Source organism: Sciurus carolinensis, chromosome 7, assembly GCF_902686445.1.
Source record: "Sciurus carolinensis chromosome 7, mSciCar1.2, whole genome shotgun sequence".
Taxonomy (NCBI): domain Eukaryota; kingdom Metazoa; phylum Chordata; class Mammalia; order Rodentia; family Sciuridae; genus Sciurus; species Sciurus carolinensis.
This window is the reverse complement of record NC_062219.1, coordinates 39,634,327-39,654,031: the sequence shown is the minus strand read 5'-3', so window position 1 is coordinate 39,654,031 and position 19,705 is coordinate 39,634,327. Positions and strand designations below refer to the sequence as shown.

Below are 19,705 nucleotides of genomic sequence, written 5' to 3'. Positions count from 1 at the left end.
ATATCAAATTAAACAAGTGTATTCCTGAATTGAGAGATTTACATTAAGACAGCCTTGCTTCTGGTCAAATCCAGTGCATTCATAATATTTCTTTCTTCTACCTGAAACTCTTATCATGATGCCAGAAAGTTTTATGATCCCATTTATAATTGAAGTTGACTTCGATTTCCAACTAGAAATCTAATTTCTAACCTAAATAGTTCCTGTAATTTATTAATGCAACACCAACTGCCCATCAATTCGGGAACACATTAATGGTGGAAAAATAAAAAAACATAGTTGTGACTCTGATGTGCTCATGTGATACCTAGAGAGGGACATATCATCCACACCCAAAGTTTTTCTCCATAGCAACTATCATCTGGGATTTTATGGTATATTTCTGTGCCTATTTGCTTAAAGTCTCTTTTCTCTCTAGTCTCTAGGAGGCCAGGTCTGGGCTTGCTTCAATCCCTCTTTCATTCCCATTCACTCTACAGCACTATGTCCTGTAGAGTATGCATTCTAAATATATGTGTTGAAGGAACTAACAAATTGTTCAATGTGAGAGTAGCATGCACTGTAATAAATGTAGATGGAAAGTGCTGAGTATATAGGAAAAGAAAAGACAGGGAAGACTGGAAGGGCTTCATTGACGGGCAAACACATTAAGTCTTGAAATGTTAAGTTGACCAAGATAGAAAGTTGGGGGAGAGCACTGCCTTCAAACTAGATTTAAATTCTCAGGCTGCCACATACTAGCTCTGTAACCTTGAGTACAATTTCTGCATCTTTAAATGGGAACAGTAATGGTACCCCATGCCCTAAGAGTGCAGTAAGGATTTAATGAAGTTGTACATATAAAGTGCTTAGCATTGTGATTGACACATCATAAGTGCTCAACACATGCTAGAAATTATAATGGTCTTTATCATTTAGGCAAGGGGAGCAAAACAAGCATCCCTGAGTGTGGAGAAAGGGGTAGGGAGTCAAAATGAACAGAGATCAGTGAGCAGTAGGAATAAAGCACAGAAGAAATTATGTCTGGAGGAAGAAGGAAGGTTTGGGGAGTGGAAAATGACCTCCATTTGAAATATACTGATGGTGTTAAGTTTGAAGATCCTTTGGGGCATCAGGGATGAGACGTCATGAAACATGGCTCAGGAGTGATCTGATAGAAGTCATTAACCCTGGGAGGTGGAAGAGAAGGGGTTTTGATAAGGAAGTCATGATAATGAACATCATAGGCTTTGCTGTTGTTCTTCATCGATTCGAGGAGAGGGAAAAGGGTTGCACAGGACTAAAAGCCACTAAGTTATTTCACTCAGGAGTTCACTACAGTCGATGCAGTTCCAGGTTCATTTCCCATCCCAAGTGTAGGCTGCTTTAGAATGAGAGTTGAAGGTCATGCCTCTCCACACAGGGGCATGTTGAAGGCAGTTCTCTTTATGGTTTCCTTGAGGCAAAACTAATAATAATTCCTTCTGTTCTTCCCACAAATGTTAAGCAGAACCGTCATCATTTACACAAAGGAGCTATGACTCATCACAAGGTGGAAGAAAAGAGCCAATATAATGTCCCTGAGAAGCTCTTTCTGTTCTGACCTTACATCTTTAGCAGTCTTTTATTCTCTTACAATTATAAGCCCTCTGGGTAGAAATCATATTTTATAAAACTGCATGAATATAGTATTTCCTTGTGTGGTAAAACAATTTTTCTAAGGACTCTCAGAACACCATAGAGTCAATAGGTTGTTCCTAATTTGTGTGCTTTAAAGTGTGCTGAAGTTTTCTTTGGTAGAAATGATTTGAAAATTTCTTTCCATACATAGATACGTGTAAAGCTTTCCCATGAACTTGTGATTAGTGTGCTTCTTTTCTCTTCTGTTTTTCCCTGATACCATCACTTTAAATTGACAGTGTTTACAAATTGAGAATCGAACTGTGAATCAGCTCAATAAGGTCAGTTTATCTTATGACACATGCTGATTTCTCTTGGGATTAATGCATCATCCATGTCAGGAACCTATAGACAACAAGAATAGTTTCTTAAATGATTGCTTCTGGCATAGATTTATGAGGGAGATAAAGACAAAGTCGTCTAGTCCAGTTAAAGAAGCCAGTTAAACAAAGGGGGTATTATACTTTTCCCTTGAAAAAAATGTATAATGCTCAGCTATGATGCAGGCCTACTAAATTTTATTAGAGTACATTTCTCCCTTCAGTCACTAATGAGGTGTTTGCTAACCTTGTTCTTTGAGGCACAAACTGGCCATGATATTTTCAGTTTTGCTTGTGCTTCAACTTCTAACAATAGCCAAATGTTGGAATTCATCTGATATTTTAGCCTATATCTGACTCAAAAAAATTAAAAAATACAAAACCAACTAGATAACTGTGATAATTAAGACCCATAACTCCTGCACATTGTCCTTCAACATTGTTGAGAACTATTTTTCACTTCATTTTGTTTTCCCTTGAGTCTTCAGCATAAGAGACAAGTTAAGAATCATTTCTCTCTGTTGACTGACTGGAAAGGGGGTTAAGTTAGCCAATCTGATCCTCGTTATGAAATGTTCAGATGTTCTGGAAGAAGGTTGGACTGTGCACTTCTTAGCTACCACCCTCTGTATTCCTGCCTTTCACATTTAACCTCTTAGGCTTGAAGAGAACCTAGTGAAGCCATCTGCCCAGTGATGCTCTCTATAGGTTGGCTATTCAGGCGCTGACCAGACACTACCATTGGTAAGGAATTTGCTACTTTTAGAATCACCCTCTCCTATTTCAAAAAACTACAATTTGAGAAAAAATTAATGATTACTTTCAGTCTGAGTACTCTCTCTTTCTCCTTCCCATCTTCCCTCTGTCTCTGCCTCCAGCTTTCATCTGTTAGTGACAGAGAATAGTCCCATTTCCTCTTTACACTGTAATTACATGACCCTCCTGCTACTTCATGAGATGTTAGCCTTATTGTTTTGTGTTCAGAATAGAGTGTCCCATTGAAAACAGAATGATGCTACATTTTTTCTGGCTAAGAATTCAGGCTATGCAAATGAAGCAGAATTTTCTAGTGCCCTTTTTATTCATTAATTATGGTTTAGATATGAGGTGTCCCCCAAAAGCTTATGTGTGATAAAATGCAAAAATATTCAGTAGTGGAATTAGATTGAGTGTGTAACCTAATGGGTGGATTAACCCACTGATAGGGATTAACTGGGCAGTGACTGCAGGCTGGTGGGGTGTAGCTGGAGCATGTAGGTCATTTGGGTGTACCTTTGGGGTTTATAGCTTGTCCCTGGTGAGCGGAGCTCTCACTGCTTCCTTGTTGTCGTGTTCTGAGCTGCTTTCCTCCACTACACTCTGCCATGATTTTCTTTCTTGCTGCAGGCACAGAGCTATGGAGTCAGTCAGCCATGTACTGAGACCTCTGGAATCATGAGCCAAAATAAACTTTTCCTCCTCTATGTTTTCTTGTCCTGTCTTTTGGTCACAGTGATAAAAAAGCTGATTAGAATATCATCATTGAAGAAATGGGTCCTCAGATAAGAAATGGACTCAAAAAAATATTTCTCTGGGTTTTGACTTCTGGATCTAGAGGGAGAATCTGTAGATGCATAAAGGTGATTCCAGGTGGACTGGTATGAAGAATGATTCTCAAGTTCAGGGTAGCAGACTCAGCAGACAACCCCGTCCCTAAGTTCTGACATGCCGCCCTAGAAGAACATGCCTCTCACTTAAAAATAAAAGCCAGGAGGATGTATTATGCAATAAATAATGTATTACATATGTAAAAAGGAGTCAGGAAAGAATACTGAGGGAGGTCTGTAAGATTATTTATATAAATAAGCACTGTATCTTGATATACATTATCTTGTCATATGTTACCTTGCATTGTTATATCTACTTTTGATCTCCAACCTTTAGAAAAGTTTTTCTTTCCTTTTCCACCCCAATTTCAACTGTGCTGTGAGAAATTAAGATAAGGGTCACTTGACCCTCTGGTCTCTATTAAGCCTATATGGAGCCTATATGTAACTGTTCTATCATTCAGGGAGAGCTCCCAGTAGGGAGTGGAATCCCAAGGACTAAGATCAAGGCAGGAAGTCAAGCCCATCTTCCTGTGTGGAGACTCGCTCCATGGTCACACTCTGACTTTAGAATTTGATATTATAAAGGAACAAACAGGGCTTCCTTGCAGGTGTTTGAAACTGTGCATCAAGACTCCTTTTCTCATCTCTGGAACACTGCACACTTCTTTCACTTCTTCTCCTGTACAGGAAAAGCATCTTCAGTTCTTAAATTTTTTATAACTGTTAGATTTCCAAATCATTTACTATGTTGGTTAATTTCTTTAGGAAACTAGCCTGACTGTGTAAATTTTTTTTTTTTTTAACTGAGGAACGGAATCCAGGGAAACTTTATAGCTGAGCTACATCCCTAGTTCTTTGATTTTTTTTTTTTTTTTTTTTTTTTTTTTTTTTTTTTTTGAGACAGTTTGTAAGCCTGGAACTTAAAATCATCCTGCCTTAGCTCCAGTGCAGTTGAGATTCCAGGCTTATACCACCATGCCCAGCATGAAAGCTGTAATTTTTACATGGTTCATATAAAGAGTTTCTGGATGACAGTATATTTTGGCACAAATGCCCAGATTGTGGGTATTTAATAAACCCTATTTATTGGACACTTCATCAAGGCTCATAGTTGAGCTGGCTGAAGTGATGTCTCTGTTCAGGCTACATTAGAACACTTTCTGTGTCCACATGTGCCCTCAGACCTCTCAGTGGTGACTCAGGTTGCACCCTCTGCCCAACTTCTGACTCCATCACCTGTTCCAGTAACATTCTTCTCATTGTTCAAAGCCACATTCTCTCTGTGAATATATCTTCCATCCTTCCCTTAAGCATCTTTCCCATGGCACCAATTTAACTAAGCATCTCTTGCAGTTATTACATGAGTTTATTGCTCTTAGGGTTTGTGTCTGTTTCTACAAAATTCCTTAAGGGCAGGTTATTTTCATAAGCCTAAAATCAATATCGTCAGTACCTGCCACTTGGAAATGCTCCATAAAAATTCATTGAACAGGCAAATGAATTGATGAGTGTTTCACTACTGAGTATCTGCATAACCTGAAGTTCTGATAAAGCAAATTCCTCTTTGAAGACCAAATTAGATCTTACCATTGTAGCACTTCATTTATGCATAAATGTAAAAGATCTTGATTTTATCAAATATTGATTTTGTGACTTATGTTAAATGACCTATGTACAGGAGTTTTATAATCTAGAGGCAGATAGTTATCTGGGGTTCTCTTGGATTTGGACTATTTACTATGTGGGCTGTTCCTACTTGGCATTATGAATTGATAAGAGAAAAATGCCATTTGCTTAGGGCAATTGGGTTGGTAGGTTTATATGAATGTCAGTATAACTCAGGTCTCTAGAAAAATAATGAGATTCAAAAATCAAAAATGTAATACAAACTTCTTTTATCTTTCATGGATTCTGGAGCAAGTTATTAGAGATTCCTAACTCTGATAACTTTATTCTTGAAACACTTAATAGCCCCACTCTTATAAAAGAGTTTACATATTAATAAAACATTTAGTAACCATCATCTGAGAATCTAAGAAGTGGGTGATGCCATCTCAGCTACTGGTTCTAAGTTAGAGAGGTTGGTTTTTCTCTGAATTCATTTAATTCACTTTACAAATAACTTACTAAGTGCCCCCCATACACCTTAAAAGGTCTATGTTACTTAATTCAGAAAATGCAGAATGAATGAGACACAGCTTTTGCCCTCAGTAAACTTATAGTGTTAAGGAAATTGAACATCTACCTGCCTAAAGTAAATTCCATAAGTGAGAACTGCATCTGATAGGAAGGAATAGGGAACACATCTTGAATTAAGGAGAATTTGTTTAGAATAAGATTCCATACACAGATTTTGTTAATTGTACTCTTTCATGTACAGGAAGTAGACATGTGCTGTTTCTTGTCCTGCCTCAATTAGTGAGGTTTGCTGAACACTCCACAGGAAGTGGGAAGTACAGGAAAGCAGTCTCAGCAGCCACCCAGGCAGGCTTCATGGAGAATCAGATACTTTTCTGGTCACATGAGAACCCTTGGTCATCTTACCACAAATCAATGCCTATCCCCTTCTCCAGTGTTCTGCACTATGGTCTCAGCTCCTCTCTGTTTTTCCCTCCATGACAAAGGCAGAATGTATATGTATACCCATTGCACTTTCCAGGAGAGAAAAATCTGTCTTGGCTAATCTAGATTCAACAATGAACACTTCTGTTCATGGAAGCTATTTCTTAGGCAACTTGCCAACTAAAGGATACATGTTTTTGACCTTCCCTGGTTCAATAAATTGTGGTCAGGAGAGATGGAGTCACATGGTATAGAAGAGTGCTTTTCAGATTTCGGCATGCATATGAATTCCCTGAGGACCTTGTGGAAATGTGGACTCTCAATCCAGTGGGTCAGGGTTTCAGCTTGTTTCCAACAAGCTCTCAAGCAATGCTTATGTTGCCTGTCCTCCTGCTTCTGTGTGAAATGATTATGCAGAAGGCAGGCACTCCATGTGGTTGTGAGGTGGCATTTCATGAGAGGGATAATGTGAAGCAAAGAATAGAGGAAGATGCAGTGTTGAGGTCTGTATGTGTTTACATAAGGCTGATTTTGAATATGGGTAAGGTCAACAAGGCATCTTTAGACCAAAAAACCAGCACTGAAACAATTCAGATTAGTCTCTAAATACTAAAGTTGTTTGGGTTGACTGTTAGTCCTTTTGTAATTTTAATCTAGAGCATGATAAGCAGTTGAGTATGAATTTTACTTACTCATATTCACATGAGAACTTGCTACATGACTCCTGTCACTTTGTCACTAGTTCTGTTTTGTTGGGGAGAATAGTGGTAGGTCACACAGTCGGACTTACTTATTATGAGCAGTTGAGAGTCAGTGTGCCTGGTTTAGACACCAACTGTCAGATTCCCTCATTCCAGAACCTTAGGAGAATGACACACTTCTCGTTATCTTGTTGGAGATCCAAAGATGTGAGTTCAGCATTAGTTCACAAGGATCCTTGAACCATTATGTCTGCCATTTAGACAATGAGTTCCAGTTTCAAAGACTTTTATAGTCCTCTTTCTGTTCATTTCATAAATAAAATCTAAGACTGATTAAAAAAACCAAAGAGGCCTTTTACACTTTTAATGATGTTAGAGCCCAGCAATTTCAAATCATGAATTTTTATCTCATAGGAGAGAACTGAATTAAGTATTCAAGTCTTCCTGAAATATTGGCAGGTACAGGAGGAAAAGTGATGTCTTTCTTTTTCTTTGCATTTCACTCACTATCTTCAGAAGGAAGGCCCCATATGATAGTGACATCTAGTCTTCATTGTTCAATGACCTTAAATGAATAAGCATAATGTTTTATTTTTTGAAGTTCACCCACTTCAACTTATTCTTACTTTGAAAAATGACTTATTTTGATATCAGTGGTCAGAAAAGGGAGAAACAATTATTTTAAATAACTGCATTGTGAAGTCCCTTTTTTTCTTTCCAAGATTGCAAATTTATGTGAGTAACATCTTGAAAAGAATTTTCATAGTTCACCTTTCATTGGGAATCATGTAGAATTGTGAATTACTGAATAGTTTAACCACTTAACAATCTTGGACCACTATGTTTTAAGTTGTCAGTCATCAAAGAAGGAACACTGCTGAGTGTGAGCAAGTGTTTTGGCACAGTTTGAAAGTGCTCACTTTGGAGCCAGATAAATGTATATTTAAATTTCTTTTTAACACATACTTTCTATGTCACCTTCATACCTACTTTGTAGGATTATCTTGAAGATAAAAATAAATAATGCATGATATTCCCATTTAACTGAATTTTTAAAAATAAACATGAAGATTTTTTTCAATTTAATAGCTAAATGTTATTTTTTTTGTCCAAAGTTAAAAACAGAAGAACTTTTGCTTCTTCACATTTGTGTAGGAAAAGCATTACTTATTCTTGACGTAAGTGAAAACTCCAGTACTTTGAGTTATAAGCAGAAGAGCTGTGATTGTAATTGCCAGTTAATTTATGTAGTGGAATCTCCATTGTCAAAAAAGTGGTGATCCAAAGAAGTAAGTGGTGCTATTGTATACAATTTACCAAAAGAAACTCTAATTGCTCTTCACAACATCAGTACATGCTTTAGTTGCCTAATGTGCAGGAACCTAGAAAAGAAGAGTTACAAATATCATTCAAAGTAACATATTTTATTAATTCATTTTAATCAAATGGGGATGAGGAAAGTCCAATATGTCCACCTGCTTTTAGGGTGTGAGAACTATAAATACTATGTGAGGGTGGCATTCTCCACTGCCATTCATAGTAAAGGAAAGCAGATAAAACATCTTCCATGTCAAGTAGAAGACAAATATTTTCAATGAACATGTACACAGTTGCTCATATATACCTCCACATAGTGAAAATATAAGAACCTCTTTTTGATGGTTCTCTCAATAGAAGCCACAGGACGGCCATATTGATACATTTCTAATTATTCTATTCTTTGCATTTTTTTTGTAGCTAATCTTCCTTAGATTGGTAGCAAACCAAGGGTATCCATTATTTTGGATGCTTTTTCACAGAAGATGCTGGTATAGCAGAGTGTTGGTTAGTTTGTTTTTCATTTGATGAAGTGTCTGTGGGGCTTTGATTTCATAAGCAAGTCATTGTTATAAAGAGCAATGGAAATATCTGGGAAATTGATGGAAGGGAAAAGTGAGTTAAAGGGGGCAGAAGCATGTGGATCTGGGGCATTGAGAACCTTCAGGTTTTACTCTGTGCTTCCATCTGGGAGATGTTCATAAAGGCAATTTGATTTCTAGAATATCTTAAGTACTGAATTCCAGTATGAACAGCCAGATCATCTTTGCCAAAGCAATTCATTCCTCCTTTAACAACAGAATATTCATGTCTTATTCTAGTTCTGGTCTTGTTGAGGAGGCATTTTAAATTGTAACCCTTTTGCTAATTTCCCAAGCGTCTCTTCTCCTTTCTTTCTGTCTACTAGTACTTATTATTATTTTCTCTGCACAGATCCAGTGCCCCACTTGCCAATTCGTCTGGTGTTTCAAGTGCCACTCTCCTTGGCATGAAGGTGTTAACTGCAAGGAGTACAAAAAAGGAGACAAATTGTTGCGTCACTGGGCCAGCGAGATTGAGCATGGGCAGAGGAACGCCCAGAAGTGTCCCAAGTGCAAGGTGAGATGAACCTTTTGGAAGAAAGGAAAGATCTGTGCACATTTGTATGTAATTGAACAATATCCAAAATATTGAAGTTAATCATAGTTATAATTATATGAATACAGGTGTGGATAAAGAGCATTTGCTGTTTCATTTTAGAAGAGAAATTATATCTTAAACTTAACATTTTTATATAAACAATGTATATTCTTATTTTTATTATGTTACAAAATTTAAGGAGACCACTTATAAATATTGATTTAAAACATCAAAATCTTTGTGTTCCCTTTAAAAATTAAGAAGGAAAAGCTAGTATGCAAATGATATAAACGTGTCATTTCTAGCTTGCCACACTACTATAATCCCTACCCAGTTATGCAGGCTTTGAATCCTCACAGCAGTCTTTTGCTCTTCTTGCCCTTCTGCCATCACTTATCGCTTTAGGATTATGTTAAATTGATCATTTCATTTCTTTGTATATCTTTTGAGGTACATGCTAATACTCCAAATCAGGATTTAGGGATTTAATGAATCCCACTTTAATTTCCCTCGTATAATCTTGCAAATAATCAAGAGTTAACAGACATTTGAGCTGAAACCTGGATATTGAAAGTTAGCCATGCAAATAGCAAGGGAAGATCCTCCTACAGAGGTCACCAAATAAATACAGCCAAAAAAAAAAAAAGGATTTGGAGCTTATAAGACAGGGATCTGTTGAAGTTTGAAGTTTTTAACTTACTTTAGAAAATTTTATATGTGAATATATGTGTACTCCACCATATGTGTGTTTTAGCTGTTGCCAAATTGACTTTTGGATATCATATCCAAATTGAGCCTAGTTTTCTTTTACGAATAATTCTACAGTTCCTTCTTTCCTGGAGACTTAGTACCAGATAAATGAAATTCAAATTTTCAGAAATACTTAAAATTTTAAAATAATGGTGAATCCAATTTGAAATAGTAAAAGTATTTTTAAATCCTATTATGGAGCATACTAATGTACAAATTTACTATGCCAAATCCACATATTATTTTATACATACCATAAGTAAAAAGTATAACATGAAATGCTATGTTGTATTTTTGGCAGTTGGAAGAAATTTTGAAATAGCTTAGTTGAACCAACTCTGTAAAAAGTGATGTATAGAGATGTGTGAGTTAAAGCTTTATCTGTTTTCCCTGTAGGAAGCAAATTCATCCAGTTACCATTTTTATTTTAGGTCTATTTCAGCTCAGTGCATCGATTGTTCAGTACCTTTATATTTTACATCCCACTGAAAAACAATTTAAAAGGAGGCCTTTCTCCTTTTTTCTTGCCTTTATTTGAAGCTGCTGCTCAGTTTTATACCACAGGCCAGTGGGAATTTGAGTGCTGTTAAGTCGTTCTACTTAGCACTTTGCTCATAAGTATATTTTATATCTCCCTGGAAAACCATAAAAAACAATTACCAGCCAGCCGGTTCTGGGACTGTTCTCCAAGTGAACAATACTGCAGCATTATGCCTTGAGGAAATTCTGATTGAACTTAAGTCATACATAAAAACATATGCTTGTGATTGCAATCCCTTGATCTAACATGATCTAACATTAAATGGACCTTCATGTGTAAAAGAAAAAGCAACCAAACATAAGAAATTTTCTGAGCACACTAATAACCTCCCACAGTTTTGACAAATATAGATAATCAGTTAAGAGAAAGCCTGCATGCTGGTTCCATCTTGGAGTAATAACTCCATGGTCTGGGCTTTAAAAAGAATTACCTTTTAAATAGATGAAAGGAAAAGAGCCAGGGAATTCCTTGATATGACTATGTTGTAGCTCTGCTTTCTGGTGAAATTCACATCTATAAAATTTATATCTATTTAAGTCACGTTTTATGATGTGTGTTGAGTGCAAATGTCTTTTTTTAATAAGCACAGCTTCAAAACTTTAATTTTGTTTATCGTGATCTTTGTTGTTGGACCTTAAAATTATATTGCCCCCATGAAATATTTCTATATTTATAATAGAACTTGAGGTATACTTGATGAATTCATGCATTATTTTACATGCTAAGGCTGCCTTTTCGTAAATATATCTGTTAAAATTTATAAACATAAAAAAGAAGATAGGAGTGTACTAAAACAAAAATTATACGTGATACCTTCAGATGGACAAAATAATTTTCATTTATATTCATATAAATACTTTCAATATTAATAATCAAATATACATAAAATTTTGTTGTGAGCAAAGTATACTTATATTTTTGTATCCTGCTGTTTGGTATATTATGTTTTAAATTAAAAATTGTAATAGATTTTGATTTTAAAATAATCATTTTGTTTATAGAGGTCATAAAACATGCTGGAAACTTGGGAAAAGAGGGAAAGTATTCAATCTTGTCACTCTAATCTACTCACCACATCTCCTTGGTTTTTGCCCCATTTGAATTACCTTATAAAGTGCTTTAATTATAATATTCCAATAATTCAATACATTAGTTTCTTCACTTATCAGCTCAAACATTTCTATAGCAATTTTCCAAACATTTCTTTCATTAACTGTGTAATATTTGCTTAAATTTGGGGTTTGGGTCTGCATATAATGTGTTGATGATATTTGTCTTGAATGTCTCTTTTTTCCATGTTTTGAATCTTTAAAACATGTATAAAGGTAGAATTATTGGGTTAAAAGCTATCGGTGATTTTCATTTTGGGCGTGTACTGCCAGTTTGCTCTCTAAAGGAGTGAAACAATTTTTAATTCCATGAGAAAAGTTTTGAGGATTTGTTTCTGTATGAACACTTCTTTAATTAATTCCTTTTAAATTTATTAATTTTAAAATCCATTGTTCTCACATTTACATTTTTTATTTGCTTATGAACTGAATATAAATATTATTTTAAAATACAATATAAAATAACATGTTTTGGAGTTTATAGTACAAACTTTTTAAAGTTTTCTGTTCATATCTTTTGCCTATTTGTATGGGCTAAGTTGGGGCATATTTTTATTATCAAATTATATGAACTATTTATTTGAAACTTTTTTCTGGTGTATTTTATTTACATATTTTCCCTGTCTTCTACTTTTTTCTTTTTTATTCAGGCAATCGGTTCTTTTATACTTTAGTCCTTATTTCTAGGTTATTATTATCTCTAGGTTTGCTTATATATTTTTTTTTCAAATTTTTGTTTTATCAATATGTATCATTCTCTTCCCTTTTGGACACACAATTGTATACTAACATGATACACACAAACACTTTTTTTTATATATTTATAAAATATTTCATACATATTTTCCTTCTACATTTAATCATTTATCATTCATACATTTGATTATAAAGGTCTCTTTTCTTCCTGTCTTTGAGCCTGTTGATTTCCAAATATTTTAACTCTTTACTTGGTCCATAATTTATTTTGGTGATTATTATACATTGAGTACTGAAACTAGTTGTTCCAAATTGGAGCCATCTCACTTACTTGTGTTTACTAAATAATTCTCCTACCAATTGATTTGTAATTTCTCTCTAAGCAAATGTTGTTTTGATTTGTAAGAGTCTGTTTTCTTAGCTATCTAATCTTACTGCTAATTTTTCAAGAAAATTCTGTATTTATACTGATGAGTTTTAAATGATTATGCCTTTGTAAAATTGCCCATCCAAGCAGAGTTTGATTATCTAAAAATACATTATTTTAATTGGTACTCTCAATAAAGCAATTCTTTTCTCTCCATTACTTCTCCCATGATGAGCTTTTTACCTTTTTCTCAAGTGGAAAGACCAATCTAATACTTGGTATAGTATTATGAAGAAATTGACTTGTGCTAAGAAGTCAAAATTATTATTTATAATTGAATTTTTTTGACATAATGAGTATTAAAATTTTTTCCTCACATTTATGATCAAGATACTTATTCGTCTAAGTGTGCTTGTTTTATACTAAGGTAAACATATATAAACATTTCTGAAAGTTACGTACTTATAAAACATTTTATGAACATTTTATGTTACTGTATTAAGATCAACTTTGGTTAGCGTTTTTATTTGCATGTTACTTCTAATGGAGAATTTTCTACAGTCAATTATGAGACACCATTTTTAATCTTAAAATGATTTCGTTTTTATAAAAATTTTTTAAAGAAAGCTTAAGCTAATATTGAAAGGTTTCTTTTTTACTTAGTTATCAATAAAACTAAATCTAGTTTGTGATGATTTAATATTTAAAATAAATTTAAAGCAAGTAGGGAAATTAAATTTTTTTTTAATTTATATTTCATTTGAAAATTTTAAAAAATTCACCAACTAAATTGCCCACTCATTGTGGTACTCTTTTAAATTTTTTTTTATTCTTTGGGTCTTGGAGATTGAACCCAGGGGCACTTTACCACTGAGCTACATCCCCTTTCCTTTTTATTTTGAGACAGGATCTCAGTAAACTGCTGAGGTTTGCCTCAGACTTGCTATTGTCCTGCCTTAGCCTCCTGGATCACTAGGATTACAGGCATGTATGCACCACCTGGCCCAGCCATTATAGTTCTTTAAATGATAAGACTAATATGCCACTGACTAAATTAAAGAAACAAACAAAAATTCATTGTTCCCTTTCCAGAAATGGCTGCTGCACATAATTTTATTGTTCAGCAGACTTTTAAGCAGACTTTTAAATGAATACTTAATTTATTAATAAATATGTCTCAGGTAGTAGCATAAACCTATTGGATGCTTCTAATAGCCTGAATATTTTGGATTTTAAAAGAAAAATTAGAAATCCCTAATTGTTTTTTCTTATATGATAACCATCATGAAAAATAAAAGCAGTTATGAAGCCTTCAAGAATATGAATCAAAACTCTTTAAGAATGGTTAATAAGCCATTCATTTGATCATTCCTCAAAAAGTTTACTATTAGTTAATTTGTATTGGTTATTTTACAGTTAACCAGATATTGACATCTAGCACTACCATGTTTTTCCCTTGTGAAGTTTGAAATTGTTAAAATCCAATTTTTCCAAAGGCCAGACTTCTGACACCTAAGTATATATATTTTAATGTATGAACTTTTAAAATGCAGGTGGACATACCTTCAGGCCCTTTTACCTGATTATGTGAGGCAAGCAGGAGTATAAAGCAAGCAGGAACTTACAGTCAAGAAACATTAATCATACAAAGGAATCATTATTCAAAGGAAGAATTATCACTTCAAAAATATTTCTGAAGCAAATATTGCAGTATGTTAACATAATTAAATGTGGGTGGTGAGTCCATATGTTGCTATTACATTATGATCTATAGTTTTTAAAGATGTTTGAGATAGTTCAATATTAAAAATAAAATCCAACCAGGAAACAGGAGATCCATAACATCAAAGCTTTCCAGAACTGTGTGGCTGACAGAAAAACAACTCTTTTAGAGATTTGGCTGCTACACACACACATACACACACACACACACACACACACACACACACACACACATTTTTTTTTCTTCTTTCTTAGGTAAAGGTTAAGTGTTGCTCAGAATACTTAGCTTGCTAAAGCAAAGTTAGCTTTAATATTTCTCAAAATGGTTTGCTTTTTTTTTAATTTTGGAAATTAAAGGGGAATTCATCAGATTCTCTCCTCCAAATTACCTTCTTTCTTAATATCAGATCAAAGAAATATTTATGTAAACATGTATGTAATGTGTTAGAAATGTAATCACAACTGACTTGATTACTTAGAGTTGACCACCTTGGTTTTCCTCTTCATAAATTATTTAAAACATTTAACAAGACATTGAGTAGAAATCATTAATTAAGAAACTATACTTTTTGTTGTTGTTGTACTGGAAATTGAACCTTGAGGAGCTTTACCACTGAGCCATATCCCCAGCCATTTTTTATTTTTAATTTTGAGACAGGGTCTCACTAAATTGCTGAGGCTGGCTTTGAACTCATGATCCTCCTGCCTTAGCTTCCTGTGTTGCTGGGATTATAAGCATGTGCCATCACACCTTGCTAGGAAATTATATATTTTCTTAGGTTAGTATACAAGTAATGTGATTTATGAATTAATGAGCAATTAAATTATTAATTTTGTTCCAGGATCAAGATGTTTCTAATTTCTAGGTGACATGATAATCACTCTTCTGTTTTTAAAAGAACATCTATGAATGGCTGGGGTTGTAACTTAGTGGTAGAGTGTTTGCCTAGCATATGAGAGGCCCAGGTTCAAGCTTCAGAACCATTAAAAAAAGAAAGAAATGTAAAAATACTATTAGGGGTTGCTGAATTCTGATAGGCCATCTTTATTCTATGTTTACAAATGCTTTTGTCCAGTGATCTTTTTTTGTGGTATTAGCACATTTATAACAATAACACTATCTAATACATACTGACATTTACTGTATGTCTGTCTCCATTGTAGTTATTATATTTTCCTCATCAGATCCTTAGGTATGATACTAAGGTGCTAATTCTAGTGTCCTATCAAGATCTTAATCGTTACCTGTCTTTTGATAAAACTTTGAGATGTTACAAAGTAAAAATAAGATGACAGCCTCAGTAGTGTGTGCATTACATTTGTAGTCTAATTTAATTCTCAACAGCAAGTTGTAAGGATGAAGTATTTACCACCATTCTAAGACATAGAGCTGGTTTCAAGCAGATTGAGTAACAACCAAAAGGAGGACAAAGGAAAGCAAATTATGTTCATTCACAATTTATTTGCAATTAAGAGAACTTATTTGTCATGATATTTCTCTTCAGATATTTTATTCTCTTAAATCGTAATAGGATGCTTTGGGCAAGAATGTATTGATTCAGAGGAAATGATTAATTTTCCTCTGTTCACATAAGATTAGCACAAAAGCAATGTCTGTGGTCATGTCTATCTGAACCACAGCTATGTAGCCTGTGGTTGCTGGGGAAGAGGTTGGCGTATCCATGTTTGCTCTTATAGATATCCTATAGTTCTTTAGTACTTCATTTGCTACTGCAAAAGGGCAGGAATCAATAGTAGCTTCCAAATAGTGGCCACTCAGGAAATAAAATAGCTTCCACTGAGCCACTGATTAACCATTTTTAATTCTGCATATTGCATGAAATGTCTTAGTTTGGAGCAGCGGTTATTATACTATTTTCCCGATGTGCCAGGGGGTAATCCTTAGTCATGAGAATAACCTGATTGTTTGATGGCAGATATTTCTTGGACATAGATGGTATTGCCTCTAATGCCCTATTTTTATGACAAAAAAGATAAATGTTTTTTTACTGTCATGAGATTTAAATATATAATGTGACCACCTGTTACATTTCATTAAAAAGTCAGGAAATTCTCCTAGTTTAAATATAATACAAAAATAAGTAAAAATATTGTAATATAATATATCATTATGTAAATACTTAGGTAACATAACATTAAAAGAAATAATGAAGCAATCAGATGTATACATAGTTATGAATATTTACATACATATGTGTGCAATATTTATATGTATTTATATTTGTACATGTATGTAGTTTAAGTACTAGAACCATGTTTTGGGCTGTTAAATAAAATGGAGTTACGTTCTAAATGCAACCAATCTTTCCTCAATTTATACAGTAATAATATAACAAAAATTCATTGTATTTGAATACTGTGTAAACATCTTTTTGTGTTTATATGTAAAATGGAGTCAGGTTTCTAGGTTTGGATATTTATCAACTGATTTTCACCAACATGAACGTTTAATGCATTTGAAAATTTTACGGGAAGAGTTCGATTCTTTACTGTGCAGGAAATCCCAAGCATTGCAGAACATGCATAATGCCAGCATCAGCCACCTGTGTGAGCTAATTATCCCCTTACTGAAAATAAAAAGAAAAATCTGCAACATCTCCAGTGCCCCGTTGAGGGTCTGTTATAGTAGATGAGGGCTTCTAAGAGGGATGAAGTCCAGTGATCCATGTCCACAGGGGAACATTTGAGTCAAAAGCTACTTACCCATTTTTCCCTTGGATTCTGATGATACCAGTTTTGCTAAAGTATTTCAAACTCTCTTAGATAATGCATTCATTTCATTTCAAGTTTTAAGAGTTGCTGTCTATAGAGCAAATTCAACTTAGAATTCAAAACAGGGGCACTAAGGTGATTCAATGGCATAGCACATGTTTTGCATGTGCAAGGTCCTAGGTTCTAGCACCAAAAAACAAACACCAACAAAAGAAGGAATTCAAAACAACATAAATTTTTGCCGTGGCAGCAATCAGTGGCATATTGTAAAGTTTTAGGGAACTGGGGGAATAGGTTTATATCCAAATTCCTCTGCAACATCTTCACTGGACTTTAACAGATTTCTTCAATACAATAATAATATCTCCCGCAAATAGTTTTTCCCATAACTCCCCCTCTCAATAAATAACCATTTAATCTTCCAGGTGCTTGAGCCAAGAACTTTGTGTCATCCCAACTCTCTATCATAACTCACTTCCAGTCAATTGATTATCCGATTGAAATTTTTTCAGAATCTGAACACATCTCAACACTCCCACCATCAGTAGTCTGGTGCAAGACATCATCTTTCTCTTTCTAGAATTCTTGCAATAGATTCCTAACTGGTTTCTCACTCTTTGCAATGTTCTTAAACCAGCAGCCAGAATGAGGCTGTTTGACAAGAGACAGATCACATCATCCCTCTGATCCGAGTCAAACTTTGTGGTTCTCCTCTTAAAAAGAGCAAGTGCTAGTCCTTATGATGACCGTGTGACAGGTCACAACCTGGACATGCTTCCACCCTATCACTCATCTAGCTACACGTATGTACTTCACCCTGCCACAACTACAATGCCTTTCGTGCTATGCTTCAAAAACATTAGGAGTGCTCCCTTCTCAGGGTCTCTGCACTTATTCTTCCCTCTGTCTAGACTGTTCTTTCCCCATACATCTACATGGCCAGCTCATTCACTTCCCACCTGTCTTTGAGTAATATTCAGCTTCCCAGTGAAGCCATATAATTTCAAACCTCCTCCCCTTCTTCAGTAGATAATATGGAGCCAAAATAAAGCACCTGCCATATTACTTCCCCGTAGCACTCTATTTCTTATCGTTCTTTAAGATAATGGATGTATATTCAGCCACGAGAGTAGGAATTTCGATTTATTTTGTTCTCTGAGATACCTGAGGTACTTCTAGTGTTTAGAGCACTTGTTAGGCACTCAATAGATAATTATTGAATAAGTGAATTTCGTTTTTCATTCTTCCTCATATGGCATCCTATCGTGGATCCATTTTATGCTCTGTAAGATGTGTACCTTTTTCTCATGGACTCACAGAAGGGAGACATAATCATTAGACTGACAAAGATTACGTACTATTATACTTTAGTAGGACTTTGCTACTAAAATGATGATGGACTTTGATTTTGCCTTTTTGGCTTGGGAATTCCTATAAAGCATATAGGTGTGTGTGACTAGCACACAGTTGCTGTTTGAGTCTGAAGCTTAGGAGCTAGGTCCACAGTGGATTTAAAGAAAAGAGCTCCTGTGGAGGGGAGGCAAAGCCAGGTGAATGTGGAAGAGATCACCCAAAGAGCATGTGCAAAGTGATGGGCATTGATGGGATTAAGGGATGGGTGAAGGGCTAGGAACCTAGTGGAGATCAGAAGAGAACCTGGAAAAACCATATCTCTGAAGCACGAGTCCATCGAAGGTCTGGAGAGAGGTGGTAAATGATTAAATGAATAAGTATCAATTGAGAATACGCTGTGTATCGGGACTATGCAGGACCCTTCAGTAAAAATGTGAAAAAGAAGTGCATGATCTGGGTCCCTGTAGATTTTCTTCCACCCATTGATTAAGTGGAATCTATATGAAAATGAAAAACTGTATTCCACTTTTATTTTTTAGATTCTGTATGGCCATTTTATTGAACTAAAGGTAAACAACTTAAGGAAGACTAGTACTGTATTTTTATATATACATATGTAAAATGGTTACTCTCATTACAGATTTTTTTGTTTTGTTTTTTGTGGTGCTGCGGGTTGTACCCAGGGCCTTGTGCTTGCAAGGCGAGCACTCTACCAACTGAGCTATATCCCCAGCCCCTATTACAGGTTTTGATCTGTCCTGTGAAGAATATAATAGGCACAGAAATAGACTGTTGTGTCTTTTGTGTCTACTACAATGTGAACTTAATATCAAACTCTTAGTGAGGAAATGTCTGGCATATTCTGAACATTTCATCTCATGACTTTAAGTGTGCATAGGTGTCCGCAACATTTGGGGCCTAAGTACCCAGTTCCTTAAGTAGCCATCCTTACCCAGATGGCTACTTATTGTGTGTGTAATAACAAGTAGCATTTGTGAGGGCTGGGGGTGTGGCTCAGTGCCGCAGTGGCTTGGTGCGGGTGCAGCTTGCCTGGTGTGCTCAAGGCCCTGGTTTCCATCCCCAGCATTACACACACACACACACACACACACACACACACACACACACACACATTTGTGGTTTGTGAATACTCAGTTTAATCTAAGT

General features: G+C 35.1%; 1 protein-coding gene across 1 annotated transcript in view; it reads left to right on the top strand.

The window, feature by feature from the left end:
• Rnf217 (ring finger protein 217) overlaps positions 1 to 19,705 on the top strand; it is a 119,815-nt gene that overhangs the window by 87,782 nt on the left and 12,328 nt on the right. The window contains 1 exon segment of the mRNA XM_047559526.1: positions 9,082 to 9,246. Within this exon segment, the coding sequence (XP_047415482.1) occupies positions 9,082 to 9,246 (165 nt within the window).